General features: G+C 39.5%; 2 protein-coding genes across 2 annotated transcripts; both read left to right on the top strand.

Annotated features, from left to right (window-relative positions):
• BTBD1 (BTB domain containing 1) lies at window positions 1–14,429 on the top strand. The gene is made up of 8 exons (XM_032194870.1): window positions 1–462; window positions 6,642–6,798; window positions 7,366–7,471; window positions 8,865–9,062; window positions 9,336–9,528; window positions 10,124–10,211; window positions 13,116–13,262; window positions 13,482–14,429. Exons 1-8 carry the CDS (start codon window positions 5–7, stop codon window positions 13,638–13,640), a joined length of 1,506 nt encoding a protein of 501 aa, XP_032050761.1. The 5' UTR covers window positions 1–4; the 3' UTR covers window positions 13,641–14,429.
• Window positions 14,430–14,719: 290 nt separating this feature from the next.
• Window positions 14,720–19,241, top strand: C11H15orf40 (chromosome 11 C15orf40 homolog). Its single transcript, XM_032194991.1, has 4 exons — window positions 14,720–14,791; window positions 14,859–14,982; window positions 16,199–16,326; window positions 18,378–19,241. The coding sequence occupies exons 1-4, from the start codon at window positions 14,720–14,722 to the stop codon at window positions 18,468–18,470; spliced, it is 417 nt and encodes a 138-aa protein (XP_032050882.1). The 3' UTR covers window positions 18,471–19,241.
• The last annotated feature ends 256 nt before the right edge of the window (window positions 19,242–19,497 follow it).

Raw genomic sequence — 19,497 nt, 5'->3', positions numbered from 1 at the left:
GGCGATGGCGGCCGCCGGTGGCGGCGGTGCGGGGGCTCCCGGGGAGGCGCCTCCCGCCGCTCCCGGTGCCGCCGCTGCCGCAGCTTCGGCCCCCTCCGCCGCCCCCACCGTTCCCACCGCCTCCCCAGAGAGCGGCGCGGTGCTGCAGCGGGAGCCGCTGTACAACTGGCAGGCCACCAAGGGCTCGCTGCGGGAGCGCTTCGCCTTCCTCTTCTCCAACGAGCTGCTGAGCGACGTGCACTTCGTGGTGGGCAAGGGCGGCCCCCGCGGCGGATCGGGGGGCGGCGGCGGCGGCGGGGGGGCTCCTCCCGGGCCCGGCCAGCAGCGCATCCCCGCCCACCGCTTCGTGCTGGCGGCCGGCAGCGCCGTCTTCGACGCGATGTTCAACGGCGGCATGGCCACCACCTCGGCCGAGATCGAGCTGCCCGACGTGGAGCCCGCCGCCTTCCTGGCGCTGCTCAGGTCGGGACGGGGGTGGGCGGTGGGGGTGTGAGGTGTGGGGTGGGGGTGGCCCCCACACGGCGGCTCCCCCCCTGTCAGCTCCGTCCCCTCAGCCTCGTGCGCTGCCGGGGGTCGGTGCCCTGAGCCCCATCCCGTTTGTCCCCCCCCCCGAGGTGCCGAGGGGCCGCCCGGCAGCCGGGGGCTGCACCCAAGGTCACGGCGTCCTGCTCCGTGCCGCTTCCCTGCGCATCCCTTCCCAGCCTGGTTTGGGGTCCAGTGGCCCCTCAGGATGGGACGGGGAGGGGCTGATTTGGCTTTTTGGTTTCGTCTTTTAATGAAGGTGATGGGAATTGGTGGTTCAGCAATCCCAGAGTGTCGCAACCACCCATCCACCTACTGATGGCTGAGAAGGAACCGAGGCTGTACTGGGCTTTTAATTTCATTTGATAATTTACTTTGACAACTTACTCGTCTTGCAGTTCTCTCGTCTTTTTCAGCAGTGGTAGCGAACTGTGTCCCTTCACCAGAGAAATGCCTATTGCAGGCACACATTTCAGATATTTGGGGTGGAGAGCGCAGCAGCATGCAGTTAGCTCACAGCTTACACGCAAACCACCCAGGGGAGACCACGAGCGCAGTGGTGGGGAAAACATATGCAAAATGGGCTACTGATGTCTAATATCTATTTAATCTTAAGATTTTTTTCACAAGAAACTCCTCTGCTAGGCATAACATCTATAAAATGTATTGAACAGGTATCTGTAATGAACATTTTGAAGACAAGTGTCATTGCCTGGAAGGGAATTTGTAGTGTTTTAGAGCTTTCTGTTATGCAATAAGGGCCCAAATCTTAACAATTTCTTTTTGTTTGGAGGCTGAGAAGAATCAGGGAGTCCTTTTAGTAATCATGGAAACGGGAGCTACAGCAACTGATTTTGCTATAAAAAGTACACAGCAGCAACTCTCTGTGTGGCTCTTTAGCAAATAAACTGTATTTTCTGGTTTCTCAGCAAACAGGGAGTGGTAAAAATGTAAGGTGAAGTGCTTGTGTAGCATGCTGGGAAGTGTCTTTCAAGCAAAAATTGTTACAAAGGTTAATAGCAAATGAATGAGACGTGTGTCTGTATACAGATACAGAAAAAACACCAGGCAATGAAAAATGGTTATGATGAGAGAAGTTTGTTTGGATTAAATATACAAATGCAGAAGCAGGAGGGTGAGAAGGGTGGTGTTTGAAAATTGTAGAAGTAAGCAAAGCAAACAAAAGCCACCTTGTGTCTGTAGAGCTGCTGGTACGTAAGGGCCAGGGCACTTGCTTAAGTAAATTGATTATACCTGTATCTGGTCTAAATATCACCAGACTGAACTGAAGTGTGTCAGGTTTGATGTATGTATGAAATAGTTGGCAGCTTTTTAGAACTTTCTCCTATATTATAGATATGTATTTAGAGTGAACTTGTTCCAATTACAAGGCCTCAAAACAGTCCTGTATTGTTATTTTTCTGTCACTACCTCCCTACGTCAGGAGTAGGTAACCTGCACACCTGCTGCCTTCCTTGGATCTGGTAGCATCCCTTCAAGCTCCCTCTTCAGAATCAAACCCTGATATGTGTACACCGAGCTTATAATGGTATAAGTTGCAACACCTTGTTAGAAACATATCTAAAGAGAATTTCTTTAGTACAGACTAGTACCAGACTTCTTCCATGCTCTTATACACAGATTTAAGGTCCCTCAACTATAAGACACCCTGTTTGTTTTTTTCATGACTTGCACCTTGCATTATTGGCCTCTTATCTGTCATTAGTAAATTGGTCAGGTAATGATGGTTGTATTTTATTGGGCACTTCTTTAATCTTTGCAAAGACCAGTTTGAAGTGTAATAGCTAGGAATAGAATTGAGACATTTATATTCCTAACAAATGAACATCAGGATAAAAGAAACATCAAATTGATGCAAAAACTTTTAGGGATAATTTGCTAATTACTTAACATTTCACAGCTAATTTCTGGTTTTGTTTACATATGTCTTTTGTTCTGTTCTATCTGTAGTTATGTTTCTTAAAGATCTATTGACCAATGCTTCTTATAGTGTAAAGCCAAAGGCAGAGATGTTTGTGATGAAAAAAGTTCAGATTCTCTTAAATTCATTCCACATCCAATGAAATAGAGTGGTGTCTCCCTGTCCTGTGATGTAAATGTTCCTCAGTGTTAGTGTTGTGTTACGAAATAGATTGTGGATTGAATTAGATTTATGGGGAAGAAAAAAGGAGCTAGATAGTGAACATTTTAAACACCAGATAGTCACAAATTTGATGTGACATCTCTCTCTTTCAATTTTTCTTTTGGATATATTCATATCCTCTTTTAAAATGGCTACAATTGCTTCTATTTTATGATCAGCCTCTAAAATACTGATTTTTTTTGAGTTAAGTTATTTAAAAATAATGAACTGAATCTTTAATTGATAGTACTGCTTAATTTCAGTAATAAATTCTAGGGTTTCCTTTTCTTTTTTTCCTTCCCCTTGAGAAATTTAGGTAGTTCTTGTCTGTTGGCTAAAATCTTGATTGTAAAGATGGCAAAAAGGGAGACTGAGAACTGACTGGGCAAGGAGCAAGAACGTTCATAGAAAATAATTGGCTGAGCTCAAAGACGTAGAAATGACTGATGTGTGTTTTGGCTTGCCACCCAGTATTCCTTTTGCCTGAAGAGTTTTCAAACATGAGCCATAGAAGCTTTTTTTAAAGCAGCTGACTGCTTCAGTAATTTGTCGGATAAATCCCTAAGAAGTGAAGTAATGTGAGTGCCAAAGTTTGAATCTGCTTTCTCTAATTCACAATTGATAAACTTTTTTTTTTTTCCCCCTGTATGGTTTGACCTGCACAGATTGAATTGCAGTGATCCAGGACATTGAAGTGGACTCGTACTAGGGTACTGTGGTGTAGATTTGGGTTTGTAGTCAGATTATTTTTGTTTGTTTCCGTTCACATACATTTTAAAATAATTTAACTTGTCCTTTGTCATAGTATAAAGGAAAGTGACAACGTGACACTAATTTAGCAGTTCATTTTCCAAATGTCTTTGCTGAGGACTTTGGCAAGCAGTAAATAGAGGGTTAATCATGACCAACTGGAAGAAGACTCCTGTGTTTTTTAGAGTGGTGAAAATACTTCAGCTGTTGGGAAGATGCTGGGACTAGGGGATAAAGAAGTGCTAACCTGAGAGTAAAGAAGTCGTGTAAAACTTGAATACTTAGGCAAAATGAATGCTGAAGTAGTCACTTGGAAAATTCTTTGTTTGGGTCACTAAAAATGGTCTATGCAGCCATCTGCCATCCTGGATGGCGGCACAACTGGTCAGTATCTAAAGTGCAGGTTATTTTCTGTAAGTCTTGAGAGGAGGGAGGAGGAGAAGTGATCATGAGCCCCACTGGGCTGAGTGGAGGCAGAGCAGTGGTGTGAACACAAAGGAGTGCTAGTTCAGGCGTGCCACAAGTGGGAGAGGCAGCACAGAGACAGAGCTCCTGGCACAGGAGCAGAGGGATTTTTAGAAGACACACCTAGAGTTCCTCTTTTATGAGTAGGTGAATGCATCATGACCGTCCGTCCGTATGCTAAAGGGAAACAGGATTATACAACGTCCTAGAACAACGCACTTTATTACGATTTTTGTAGCGCTTACAGCTACCTTTCAGCTTTGCAAATTCACACTTTTTAGTACTTGCAAAAGACTATGGGTTGGCTTTGAGAATACTGATGTTATCAAAAACTTGGAATACTGAATGCGCAAACACACCTGACTATGTGACATTCTTAATATACTTGGATACTCCTTATCAGGAGTTTACTCAGTTTAAAAGTATGTAACTGTATCACATGTCCTGTTGCTATGCGTCCTCACACCCTTCCCTGGTGCATCATGAAGTCTAGGTGATGGACTTGGTGCTGGGTAACATTTAGTTGCCAGAGCTTTAACCGTTGGAAGTCCCCTCACTTTTGTCATTGACATGCGCGCAGCTGGGGAGTGTCTCTTAATGTACGTCCAGGCGTGCAGCAGGGAAGGGATCGTAGCAGAGAGCCTCAGGTATGTCCTTCATGGAATGAAAAAGCATCCTGCAGCTAACAGAAGTCACACGAATGAAAAATTTTGGCCATGTAATTGATTTTTGATCATATGGGGGGGGAAAAAAAAACCTACAAAGCTGAGCAAAGAAGCATCAGAGAAAAGTACAGTTTGGAACTGCGCCCTGATTCTTATAAAGTGTACGAAGTGAACCAGTCTGTTTGTTGGCCACAGGTTGGACACATCTACGAAATAAAATCAAGGTTGTGTTCCAAAAACAACTTGGTGAATTTTATTTTATTTTTTTGGGGGGTAGGATTTAGTAAAACCTTGTAGTGTCTGTATGTGGTAATGGCACTCTTTAACAGCCTCTTAATTTTTGACACTTATGACATCTTTGCCTCCAAGCTCTCTAAAATCATACAAGGAATTTTAGGACATTTTAAAAAGGACTTTTAAAAATGTTAAAACCAAAATCATAATGTGCTATTCTGTGCTTTCATGAGCTAATTGTCAATTTGGTATACAGAACTGCATGTTGAAAACTGTACCTACTACATCTTAGTTTCTTACATTTGTCAGTGATTGTGGCTGGCAAAAAAAGCCTATCATTTTCATCAACTAATAGTTTATGGCTTTCATAAATCAGTTCTACATGAGCTGTATGAAACTTGTACTGACAAGTTCAGCGTTCAGATAAACTCCTTTCAAAAAGCTTTGATGTAAATTCAGTTTAAAGGATTAATCTGGAGCCTTGTTCAGATTTCCTAAATTATGTGAAAGTTGGCCATTTGAATGGATTAGATTATTGTAATGATAAACACATACCTGTAAGTGGCAGTGAATTCAGTTGTAGGTTGTTATAAATATTCATTCATACTGATATACAACTGAAGAGTTAGCAATTACTAAGAATTAGGGTTTTCTTACAAGAAACAAAAACAGTGAATAATTTTATCTGAAACTATTATTCCATCTTCCCATTACTTAGGTCTCCCAATGTTGCAGGCAAGTTTGAGTCTGTTCCTTTCACAAGTTTCTTCTGTTAAATACAAACTGATTGTTATTATTATGTTAAAAACCCTTCTAATCATGCCTTCCTTCTCAATGTGTTGTTTGCCATTCATTTCCAGGAGGTCCAAACAAAAAATACTAAGAAATTTAAAAGATTTGTCCTTCCCTGTACAATTCCTGCATTTGCAAATGTGCCCTGGTTTATTATATTTAATCAGCTGTGTGTGTTGCGGGGGGGGAACGTGTTTGTGTAGTACAGATATATTTCTGTAAATGACAGAATAATCTTGATTATTATCTGAAAACCTGGTGAAATAACGATAAGATTATCTTCAATGTCATCTGAAAGAAAAGTGTTTTTTTAAAAAAGTCATCTTTTCCATGCAGAACCTCAAAATAAATCTTATCTTGTCTGGTTTCAAGTAACAGCTGCTCAGGAAAGAGATTTTTTTTTTTCCTGGTTTTGGTGGAGACTTTTATGGTTTGGTTCACTGCTTTATGCTGAAATCTCAAGCAATCATATAACCTCAAGCAGTGGAGAGAAGCCAGGTTTTTTTTCCTATGTCAGTCTGCAGCAGGAATAGAGTCAAGGTCATCTGTTAGAATATTACTCCCTTTCCTCTCCTCTGAATGCTGGAGAATGGTGACTGTCACACAAGATGTTATCACAGTAGAAGTCCTTGACGCTCTGCTCCTTATTGTGAAGAAGCTAGTATGCACTTTCAGTAAATTAAAATCAGTAATACACCCATAGAGGGTTGTGTATTGATACTTAGGAATACAGCTTTTAGTAGTGAATCAAAAGAGCGTGCATTAATACGCTAAGCAATTCTGCAGCTCAGCTGTTGTTTACAGTTTGGTAGCTATGTATAACTAGCACAGCCAGATCAGTCTTAGGGAGTAATGTGTATTTAAAACAAATGTATGCCATTAGGTTAATGTAATAGTCTTTCTTCAACCCTTTAGTTAGTTTATTAATTTGTAAAAATGCTACATGGTGAACTGTTACATGTTTGCAGTGCAAATCTTTTACCTGCTTTGTAAATGTAAAGAGATTATGTTGTGCTTGACGGCACTTCAAGATATGTTTTTATTATATCTATCTGTGTATTGATTTCTAGGTTTCTTTATTCAGATGAAGTTCAAATCGGTCCAGAAACAGTCATGACTACTCTTTACACAGCTAAGAAGTATGCAGTCCCAGCCCTGGAAGCACATTGTGTGGATTTTCTGACGAAGCACCTCCGAGCAGATAATGCCTTTATGCTGCTTACTCAGGTAGGTGAATTTAAGTTTAGTTTTGGTTTACCATGAAAATTGGTAGTTGGATGGGAATAACCAAATAATATTACTTCACAGGGGGGCTGCCATCGCATCATTTAATTTATGTCTGAAAATACCTTATTGCTTTGTTAGCATTTTTACAGACTTGTCTTGGCTTTTATTGGTAATGCAGAGGAATTTTTTTTAATACACAGTGTACTGGGACATTTCAGGTGAGACCTGTGTATTCTACAGTGAATATCCTAATTGTTTTTTTGTTTGTCTTTATGAGATAGTTCACTATAGTAGATTTGATATGTACTTTTTAAAGTTATATTTTCAAAACTAAAATTATAAGCATGAAGGAAACCTTGTATGCAGTGCATTCTCCTCAATTATATTCTCCTTTGAGAATGTAAGTGCTCTAGAAGGTATAAACACCGGGCATACTTAGACAAATCAGCCTATTTTAATTTAGACTTACATTGAGTTAAAAAATACTTGCTTCTTAGAATTAGGGGTTTAGCAGCTTGATGCTTGCAACAGCGCAGTAACCAAAGCTATACTACTTTACTTTCTCAGGCTCGTTTGTTTGACGAACCTCAGCTTGCTAGTCTGTGTCTCGACACAATAGACAAAAGTACCATGGATGCAATAAGTGCAGAAGGCTTTACTGATATTGATATAGGTAAGTTCCTTCTTGTGTCCTAAGTGTTAGACTTCCAAAGGGAATCATACTGTTTTATTGCTGTGTGATACTTTTCTCTCTTCAGGGTTGCACAAATCAGGTACAATGTGTAGAATGTTTTTTTTCTTTGTTTTTTAAATATAAACTAGCTTAGAATTCTCCTGGTAATTCTGCTTTCTATACTTTTTCCTTTACCAAAAGCCAGCAGTTGTTATGTTTGGTTACTTAAACTTGATTGTTACTATATATGTCTACGATTTTACTCCAGATCAGCTAGATTGTATCCCAAACTCAGACTGAAGAAAGGTATTCCAGCTGCTTAAAGAAATTGTAAAGTCATTGTTAACTTGTGTTCAGTGAGTTTAGACCCAAACTGTGAACATTAATATCTACTCTCGATAAATCTCAATCTGTTTTGACTTGTGACTTTTCTATGACAGCAAACACGCCTCGCTCAAATTCAGGGCATGTAAAAAATTCTGAAGACAGAAGATTCAGAATGTGAAAAAACACTTTTTTTTTTTTTTTTTTTTTTTTTTTTTTTACAGCTCATGTTCTATGCTAAACTGAGAGTTGAGCAAACTAAACCTTAAATAATCAGTAGAGACTTTTTGCATATGCTCTTCCTAAAATGTCAGAACATGTTAGAAATACAGGAGAAGTTGCTTTTGTAAAATGCAAGTGAGAGTAGCTTGCCTGACATCCTGTGTTCCACCTTAAAACTTTGTGGGAGGCAAATGCGTCAATGTTTAAGATCACTTTCATGTATGTTTAAACTGGTTTTGTGTGTACTGCTGCTTCTTGTGTCTACAGTTGGTTGAGATTGGCAGGTGGATACTCGGCTGAGAACGTGACTGTGTTGTCATGAATAACTGGAGTGGTATTGTACATTCAGCACTGTACTTGATCACTGCCAGCTTTGATCTTGCCATAGCCATGGAAATTCTTTAGGGTATTTATTGGTTGTCACTACATAGCTTATGTAGTGTATATATATATACATATACGTACATACATTATACATATATATATACACACACACACACCCCTATATATCCTATATATAGGACCATTAATATATAGATTGTCTATAGCCACACTCTTAGGAATCAAGAAAAAAGTTTATATGCTGTCATCGTGGCAGAAAGAGGAAGTATTATTTTATTTTTATTTTTATTTTATTTTTTTATTTTTTATTTTATTTTATTTTATTTATTTTTTAGCTTGGACACCTGCACACTATTGGGAGACTTCTCTAGTCATAAGACACGTTTTGTGGTATTATAAAAGTTCTGAGTGTTTATTTGTTTAATGTTTTAAGCTTATTTAAAATGTGTAGAATTGTTTTGGATTAATATTGATTCAAATCTGTTAATATTTTTTCACATAACAGACACATTGTGTGCAGTTCTAGAAAGAGATACCCTTAGTATTCGAGAAAGTAGACTCTTTGGAGCTGTTGTTCGTTGGGCAGAAGCTGAATGTCAAAGACAACAACTGCCTGTGACATTTGGAAACAAACAGAAAGTCCTTGGAAGAGCTCTTTCCTTAATTCGTTTTCCATTAATGACTATTGAAGAGTTTGCAGCAGGTGAGTTCTGGGGTTCTTTGTCCTACTAGTTCTGCACAATAGTTCTGCACTGCTCATCTGTGAGTGCTGAGATCCTTAACACTCTATCCTGTTATTATTAATACTGTACTAATAAACATTGTGATTCAGTCTTAATGAAAGCAAATATCCTGCAGAACATGGTCTGGCCATTGGAAAATGTTATTGCCATCCTTGGTGTGCTAATGCACGTGGTTTAAATATGACAGTTGAATTAAGTTTTAGAATTATCTTGGAAGTTTTTTCTTTTCATAGGCCCTGCTCAGTCTGGAATCTTGTCAGATCGGGAAGTAGTAAATCTCTTTCTGCATTTTACTGTCAATCCTAAGCCAAAAGTAGATTACATTGACCGACCAAGATGTTGCCTTAGAGGAAAAGAATGCAGCATTAACAGGTTCCAGCAAGTGGAGAGTCGCTGGGGCTACAGTGGAACAAGTGATCGGATTAGGTATGGCTTTGGAAACTATTTGAAGGGGAAACAGAGAAGTGTGGGAAGAAAGGCAGTCATATTATTCAACTTCCAATTTTTGGCATAAGATACAGTAACAGACTAGCTGGTACCGTTTGGGCACATCTAATCTTTTCCTTTTATAAAGTGACTTAGGCTGTTGCACTGATGAAATATAAAGGAGCAAAGAACAAAGTTCAAAAGGCCTGGGTACTTTCTAGAGGGGTGGGGTATTCGCTACATATCCAGTTTTAAGTTACAAAGGATATTGAATATCTCTAAAATAAAAACAGATCAAGAATCTGGTCATTTTTCATTTAGAAATCCTTAATATTATATATATGTATTTATATACGATTTGGTGGATTCACAAAGCTTTATGCTATAAAACTGATTAAAATAATAATAAAAAAAAAGACATTTATTTTTACTATTGAAATCTAAATAGAAAACACTATTGAAAAATATTAATGCAATGTCATTTTCAGTTTGGTTTTGCACTCTTCGATGGGATTCTTTTTCTTCCTTGACTGGGAAGAAGGTAACACACTCATCACAGTTGTTTCAATTCCTTTCTTGGCTTGTGTTTTACTAGATTCACAGTTAACAGAAGAATTTCAATAGTGGGATTTGGATTATATGGATCTATTCATGGACCTACAGACTATCAAGTCAATATCCAGGTACAGTATATTCTGTTGAAATAGGCTTATGCAGAAACTGTGCTTAATACAAAAGGTTTGCTGTATATCTAAATAGGATAGCAGTCTGATAGGCAGGAATCTAAGCTGTATTTTATATCCAACAGTGTCATAAGCAGATGACTAGGGAAAAGTAAGTACAATACGAAACTTTTCTTCCTATCCACTCTAGTCTCTTGTCCTTCAATCCTTTTCAGAACAGGCTTTTCCTGAGACTGAGTTGGTCTCTCTGTTTAGTAACTCCCTAACACTTGTCCAGTGTAACCTTGAATTCCTGTAAGGATGCCCTTTTTTATGTTTACAGTAATAGCCCTGTGCAGTTTAGTCATGCCAGCTTTCTTCCCTTTTCTCAAGCCTTTCTAATAGGTGATGTGTACCAGTACTGTACTGAAGAGTGTGATGTCTTTTAGTAGTATGCTACGTAAAAGGATTTGATTTTCTTAATTGTTTATTTTAGCTTCTTTTGAACAAACTTCCCCATTTTTCTTTTTGATGTTTAGCACAGCTGTGGTGGATTTGCTTTTGTTGTTCATGTAGGAACGCTGACTCTAAGTATATTATAGACAGTGTTACATAGTGTTTCCATTATGAAATTGTGAATCTGATCCTACTAATCACTCAGTACCAAATCAAGGGTTGCGTTTCTTCCTACTGAGCAATTGGTTAGCAATCTCATGAAATGGTCAGTGATAGTATCTAAAAATGTCACCCCTGCTTCGTGTCCTGATATGACACTTGTCTAGTCTGAGAGGGTAACTGAAGACACCACTAAAATTGTATTTCCTGCTCCTGTAGCCTGTCTGATCTCTGTTAGCATGTGTGATTAGGATTGTCTTCTAGTAATATTGATCCATCACTGTATCTTTCCCTTTTTAAGTATGGAATTTCGGTCCATTTGAATTCTCTTACTGAGTTTAGTTTTGATTTGTTTCTAAGCTTTCTAGCAAGGTATTAACATTCTGTGGCTGACACAGTTACTCGGTGCTGTGTATTTCATAACCCGCTACTTCATCAACATCACGTTAAATCAATATCACGTTGATTTACTAGGTATGTGGAATGTTTTGGGAAAGAATCCGTGACTTCATTTGGGGACAGATGTCCCCATTTTATTTTGTAGACTTCTAGCATGTGTTGGAAATGCTGTTCCAGTTTTTTTTTCTTGGCATCCCATTTAAAGGGCAGTTTATTTGTCTTCTGTTTCCCATTTGATGATTACTGTTCTCTGACCATTGTGTACTTAAGTATAGGAATTTTGTGCCTGTCTTCTGCAGGGGGAAAAAAAATCTTTCCTTTTATGATGTTCCAAAGAGAGTTTATCTGGGTTGAGATTTTGAAGGAATTTGTTGGCTTTTCCACATTCCTCAGTTTAAAAACTCACTTGCAAATCCCTTGATTTGAAACTTTATCAATTTGTTTTTCTCAAACTATACATCTGTGTAAATGAGTAGTATAGTGCACTCAGGTGGATCTTCAGAACGAAAAATTTAGCTGCTAGGTCATCAGTACCACACTATACTTACTGGGGGATTTTTACTTTTCATTAACTCTTGTTTGATTCCCTTACACTAAATTCCTATTAGCAGATGAAAGCATTTTGTGTGGTCCCTCAATATATTTGCTGGATTTATTTCATCTGAAAAGAATTTAGTTCTTACAAGGCAAACCAAAGCATGTTAAGTAGGAATGATCAAGAGACTCACTTGAGAAACACTCCTGATCCAAACTGACAGGCTAATGCACCTTCATGGTTCAGATGAAGGCCACCCATCCTCTATGGATTTTCTTTACTCTGAAACTATCTCCAGTTCCTGATGAACCCGAAATTTTGTCCTTGTAGGCAGCCATTTAAGTTGTCTCTGCACCTTTCATTTTGAAAGTGCATACAATACTAGCAGAGCTTCAGGAAAAAAAAAATAAATATTTTATACTCACCTTAAAATAGTAAGCAATGTATTTGCAATATACATTACTATGTTAAAGGGGCATATGCCTTCAACATTAGAATTGTTAGTATTTCTTTTGATTGTGACTGGAAAAAAAATTGAAGCCCTGTTTGAGGCAAAGTATGCTCTCATTGGTGCAGTAATAACATTATATAGCAATTTAATAAAATTGTTAGGATTGTTGTTAGTGGAGTAATCATGAGCAGTATTTGTGTTCCTCTAAAGCTGTGGTATCCTACTTCTGCAGGAGATGTTCAGCAGTGTGGATCAGAAATTGCTATCCAAAAGGAGAAGTATGATACGTGCTATTTCTGACATCTCAGCTAAAGATTCCTATTTGCCACTAAAACTGAAGGCAAAAGAAATATGTGGTCTGAGTGTAATTTTTATACTGAATGTGAAATAGAAATAAATTGTATAAAACATCGAAGCACAAGTTTTTGTTTTCTTTTAAGAATATATCATTGACTGTTCACGTTATCTGTAAAAACTTGTTTTCTAAATGATCCACAGCCTGTGAAGCATGTGGGTCCAGCCTCATGTGCTTCCCTCATGGGGGCTGTGTAGGTGTACAAAGATCAGCAAATCTAAGTATAGGATCATACGTAGTTTATTAAGGTCAAAAGCTGAAGGTTTGAGCTATTCATCTCCTCTCAGGCAAAGCTATAACCTGGTTGGAGCAGTGCTGTGGGCTGAGTTTAGTGCACAGATTGGACAGCCTGTGCGAAAATGCAAAAGCCATGGTTCACCACACCGCAGGGTCAGCCCTCACAGTATTGTTAGGAAATTGCACTTATCTCAATTCTGAAACTGCACTATTGTTGCAATTAAACTGGGTGGAGTAGGCAAGTGTTTCGCTTGTAATACTCCAATGTGTGTACAGTAAGAATCTTTCTCAAGCTCATAAATCTAAAGATATGTTTTTCATGTCTTTATGCAGATAATTGATTATGAGAAGAATCAAACACTGGGACAAAATGATACTGGATTTAGTTGCGATGGAACTGCCAGTACATTCAGAGTCATGTTCAAAGAACCTATAGAGATTCTGCCAACAGTTTGCTACACAGCTTGTGCAACATTAAAAGTAAGAATGCTCAACAGTATAGAAGAAAAAGCTGTTTTCATCCAAGGGTTTGTCTTTTGTCTAATTTCTGATGGGAAAGTGTATAAATAAATACAGATTTTTGTTTGTTTGTTTGTTTTTTTTACTGTTAAAATAATTAAATAGTATTTGAACTTCAAAATTTTATGGGTCTTGCTGCACATTTTCATTCAGTTGCTAATGTCTTCTGGTGTTTTTCAGGGTCCTGATTCCCACTATGGAACAAAAGGATTGAAGAAGGTGATCCACGAATCTCCTACTGCTAGCAAAACGTGCTTTGTCTTTTATAGTTCGCCGGGTAACAACAATGGGACATCAATAGAAGATGGACAGATACCAGAAATAATATTTTATACATAATTTCACACAATCGTCTTGGATGTGTCAGTGTATCATTGGACTTTAGCTCACTGTTGGTGACAGTAAGACAATTCTGTGAAATGACATGAATGTGTTAAAACAAAACTAACTTGTTTGAGAGGTACTGGGAAAGCTATTTTCTCTGCGTCATTGTTAGCAGAATGTAATTTAGCTTTTCCTCTTAATGAAGCATCAAGTGGAATAAGTACTCTGTATATTGAAAAGATTGTTTTAAATAGTATGTTGTGATTAATGGCTTTGTATTTTGAACCCTTTATTTCTCACCTAGTAGAATTCATTTCTTGAACTGGAAAATCTGTACTAGTTATGAGCTTCACATGTACATTTTCCCCAACTTGTCCTAAAAAGTAACTCTGCTGCTCTACTACCAGCTTGCACTTCTCCAAAATAACCTTGGAATGACCCTAAGGACACGAATTACTGCTATGTATGTATATTATTTTGTTTTGGAAGTACATCAGCAAAGCTGGATTCGTATTAGTATCATCTAGACGTTTTGGATGAGCCATGGAGAATTAATGGACTTAACACTCCAGACAGCAGCTGCAGCAAAGAAAGATGAAGTCTAACTCTGCAATAAATGGATCTTTCCCGAATCTCTTAATTTAGAAGGGCTGTTTTGGAACACAGAACCGGTTATGGACATAGCCACTGTATATACATATGTGCCTATAAGAAAATGTATAATGTGAAAACGGGAGTACAGGACTTGTAATGATGCTATTTTGACTGGATAACCCAATACTAAAGAATTAGTATGAGCTCAGGGCCGTGTGTGTGCCACTCATTCTGCCTCTGGTAATGGGATGCAGTCGGTGTCGTTTTACACTTCTTCCCGTGCAGAACTCTGTACCCTCCCTGAGGGTGTACGAGAGCACTGCTTGGAGAACGATTTCGGGGTGAGAAGCGGGGACAGACCCACCCCCAGCTCATTTTTCCTATTTCCTGGGACTTTCCTAGAAATTTCCCATTGGGGCCAGGCCCTGTGGGGCCGGGGGCGGCGCCTGTGGAGCTGCGGGCGGGGCCGGGCAGTGCTGGCGGAAGGGCAGCGCGGAGCCATGCGGGGCCCTAGCGCCTTCCGCCCGCTGCTGGCGGCGGTACGGCGGCGCGGCGGGGCCATGCCGGGGAAGGTGCGTGCAGGGCGGCGGGGCCGGGCCAGGCCGGTGCCGGTGCTGACGGCGCGTTTCTCTCTTTCAGAGCCGAGGAGCCGCGAAGGAGCCCGCGGGGCAGGCGGCGGCCGCGGGGCCGGTGGTGGCGGCTGAGGGCGGCGTGAGGGTGACGGTTCGCGCCAAGCCCGGCGCGCGCTGCAGCGCCGTCACAGGTGGGCGGCGGGCGGGGAGCGGGGCGGGCTCGGCAGGGGGAGCCCGGGGGGCCCTGTGGGCTCAGGCGGTGTGGGGCCGTGTAACCCCGTAACCGTGTAACCCTGTAACCGCCATCCTGCCGCTGTGGGGCGCGGCAACAGTCCGGAGGAGCCCTCGTCCCCCCCCCCCACCCCCCCGTGCTCACGCTGTGAATGCCCAACACACCTCTGGTTTTATTTTATTTGTGAAAGGAGGGACAGCGACCCAGCTGGCCTTGAGGGGCTCGTCCAGCCTGAGTGGTTCTGTGGGCTTTCCTTCAAGCACGCGGGCGCAGCGCTTCAGTTTTAGGCCAGCTGCTTGGATCCCAAGGGCTTGTGGAGGTTTCCTCCTGCTGTAAAAGATGGAGCGTGCAAAATCTGTTCCCTTGCTACAACTCTGGACAAGCTAGAGCAGGTTTTTACATTGGTAGGTGTGAGCCTGACACAGGGGCGTACTCCCTGCTGAGGGCCTTCCCCCGCTGAGAAGAGCGATGCTGAGCTCTCCCTGTTTCAACAGGGATTAAAACTAAAAGCAGTTTTAGGCCACAATAGTTACTGTTTGCAAACATAAATCTAAAAGCTAGAGCAGACAAGAAGCGAATGCAAATATCACGTTTCAGTCGTTACATCCAAGAAACACTGATCTATTGGCTGAGTTTTACATGGGGTCAGTAAAATCTGAGCACGGATTAGCACACTTAGATGTGCTGCCGCTTGAGCCAGAGAAAACGTGATGATAGCAAAGATCTTGGGGCCAGCCTATTGGTCATGCTTTTTTTTTTTTTTTTTGCATATTGGGGGTAATACGATTTGTATTATGCTGCACAGAGCCAAGCTGGAGAGCCGGAGTACACCAGCAGCAGAATGGGCAATACAGAGCACATTACCATAGTGCTCCAACTACTAGAGTGTAAAAGCCAATAATTCATTAGCTGTTCAATGATACGGGTCTAAAGGCTTTGCTGTTCTTTGTGCTGGAAGGTTATCGTTATTCGCACTGGCTAACAGTTAACTTAAGGGAATTAGTGAAGTATAAAAATACTGAGTTACCTGCTGATCTAAGAGTTACCTCCTGATCTAGGAGGTCATTTGGTTGTAAACTGAAATGCTTTTGGAAGCATAAGCATTCATTTTTAGGAAATGATAACAAGACGTTTTGAATATTCTGAGCATAAACTCTTTAAAATATCTGTTCTAGATGTGACAGCTGAGGCAGTAGGTGTAGCTATTGCTGCGCCTCCGTCAGAAGGGGAGGCAAATGCAGAGCTGTGTCGCTACCTCTCTAAGGTGCTAGAAGTGAAGAAGAGTGAAGTTATTTTAGAAAAGGTACTTGTTTTTTTTCTTCTTTATTTCAGTCTTCTCTTACTGCACTTTAAATTCAAGATCTTGAATTGTTATTCACTGAGTTAGTCATTGGAGATACTCTCCAAGTTTAGTCCAAAAGACACTTGAAAAGTGTTTGAGTTAATAGAATGATTCATTGAGGAAAAACCTAACACAAGAAGAACCACAGCTTGAGTACGTAGTCAGAGTACTTCTTATCATGATATATTTCCAAAAGTTTATGAAGTTCATGTTTTCTGTGACCCTTAAATATACTTCTGTTTTCATTTCAAATTCAATACACATAATTTGTGCTTTGCAGAAAAATGTGCATTTTATTAATAACTTTGCATTCGGTTTTTGAAGGTACTTCTGTATTTGAGTAAAAATTTTCTGAAAAGTAACTGTTGCATATAAGTAAAAGCATCTGTAAACACATCCATTCTATCTGGGCCTTAACAGTTTCTTTGTACTAATAGAACTTGTGTGTGTTGACTTGGCATGTGGAAACTGTATTATTCATTGCACTGAATAAATAATTTGTTTTATTAACTCATTGAACTCATATGTCAGTCTTTCCAACCATGTTAATTTACAGTTTGTAAGCATGAGAGCACAATGAAAAACTGTGCTCTTTATTTTTCTGTGCTTCTTCAATGTAGCTGTAAAAGTCTGTTAAAAGATAGTGGTTATAAATGGAATACAATCAATGAATTGAGCACTGCTTTGATGAAAGGTAGAGATGCTAAGGCTTGGTTCATGTTTTCTTGACTCCTGGGCAAACTCCTTAATTCAATCAACATTTTACAATAACACTCTCCTGTCTTAAAGAGCTGTTTAGGTTTAACTAGTTTATTCTCCTAAGTGCTAAGCAGAGTTGAGCATAAAAGGGGCCAGTGTTGCCTGACCTTCTTGACTCAGTTGATCTGACCTACAATGTCCAAATAATTGCATGCTAGTGTTGTTTTTCACAAACCACTGTTTGTTCTCAGTGAAGCACTGCGGTAAAGTCAGTATTTTATCTGTGACTTGGATTTCCCATCCTGATCTGCTGGGTGTACACACCGAGTGATTTTTGTACTATTTGCTCTCTCTTATGTGCTACTTGTTTTATGATAAGCGATAACGCCACGAAAACTAATCTAAGTGGGAAACAATCCAGTATAAAACAGGGTTTTGGAAATATGGTAATATTTCTACCCAAGGGGCTTGATTTTCATCATCAGCTGGCTAGTCTGCTTCAAAAATCTATTTTTAATTTTAAAATTCATGCCATATTTCTGTATAGCACTGTTAAGACATTTTCCTTATTCAGGATGTCCTTTTGGATCTTTAAAGATTTTTGTCAGGCTGCAGATTAAAATACAACATATTTGTTTCTCACATTTTTACTGAATACGGGCAAAGTTGTAGCTTCAGGCAAAATGAAATGAAATTGCAAATTTGCCAGTTCCTATGTAAAATAGCAATTTTGTCAGTAATACAAAAACAAGTCAACAATATTTAAAATAACTGCCATACTAATCTGAGTATTTTACAGGTTATATACAATGCAATTTATTTTCATTTTGTTGCTATTATCAACTTGGGAATTCAGCTTAAGAGTAACTAATAGTTTGTGGGAAACAGTGTTGAAGGAAGATTTAAAAGTCTACATCTATCAACTATATACAGTAACCTTTAAAAAAATAAAACGCAAATGCAGTTGCAGTCTTTCTTCTAGATGATACAGCTGAATTATGGAAACATACCTTACTTTTTATTCTAGCCTATAAAAAGGGCAAAAATTCAGGGCATGCTCTGGGAGCTCTATCCAATTTTAAAAGCAGAGTAGATGAGGCATTGCTTTCCACTTTTAAAATAACTAGAAAGGACACTGATGAACCACGTCTTACTGCTGTTAACTCTGCATACCTATACTCTTAAGAATTATTTTTCAACAATACCCGTATAATTTTTCAATACCTGATGTATTGGCATCACAATGAGCTTTTTGGCAATGTGTGTGTAGCGGTGATTCTCTGCAAGATAATTTTTTTGTGTGTCTGAACCAGGGTGGTAAATCCCGTGATAAAGTGGTGAAGATTTTGGTATCGGTGACACCAGATGAGATATTAGAAAAACTGAAAAAAGAAGCTTCCACGTGACCTAAAACACAAGCAGCAAATGGAACAATGTAATGTGTCTTGGTAAATGGACTGATGGTTTTTTTTATGTAAATCTAGTCCTTTTTAGAATTTGGATAATGGCTAGGAGAAGATAATCTCCACTGTCCTCCCTCTCCCTGTGTTAATATAGCTGCTGTATAGTTGAAGCATTTGTGTGTGTGTGTAGGTTTGCTTAGAAAAACTTGTCTTTACTGAAGCTCTGTATCAGCTTCTGTTACTACCACAGGCTTTTTCCCTTCTGGAGAGTTTCCTGTCAGTAAGATTTGTCATCTTTCATGGACTCTAAAAAGTTGTTTAAGAAAATTGTTTCTGAATGCAACAAACTTTGGTTCACCAAGCAAAAGGCTTGGAGTGATAGGCTTCAAAGGCATTGGGACAATGTGACAAGAAATGTAGTGCAAAATTATAAATCATTCTGGACAGCAAAACCTAGAAGAGTGTTCTCTTCAATATCTAGTGGCGGGTATAGGGTACAGTTCTACACCATGTTCACATATGTACATCTAATATGAATGTATTTGAAGGCAATATGCTGTTCTTGATCATCACACAGACCAACTAAAAACAGAATCAACAGCATAAATGAAGCAAAATCTGAAGTTTGTAGCTCTGACCCCAAACTCAGCAATGGCGTTCCTAGTGTCACTTTGTGATAGCCTGCAATTGGTTGCCTGAAAATCAGAGATACAATGATAGAAGCTGTGCCAAATGTATGTCAAATGTAATGACTGTTTTTAATAAAAGGGGCAAAAAAATATTACCAAACTTTGCTTTGTGTTTATATTTTTAACAGAAACATGGTTTCCTTGATGTCACATACTAGAATGTTATTTTTAAACATGACTTTTTTTGTGATCATTCCTTGGTTTAAAAATGTTTACTATCCCAACCCATAGAAAATGGGCAACTATTTCCTAGTCTCACGGGTAATAAGAAGGTTTGACTTTTCTTCTTAGTATTCTTCAGAGGTCTCTGGTAGGAATTTACTTCTTAGTACAGTCACTAC

The sequence above is a fragment of the Aythya fuligula genome, chromosome 11, assembly GCF_009819795.1.
Source record: "Aythya fuligula isolate bAytFul2 chromosome 11, bAytFul2.pri, whole genome shotgun sequence".
NCBI lineage: Eukaryota > Metazoa > Chordata > Aves > Anseriformes > Anatidae > Aythya > Aythya fuligula.
Note: the sequence above shows the minus strand (reverse complement) of the source record. Positions and strands in the feature narration are given on the sequence as shown.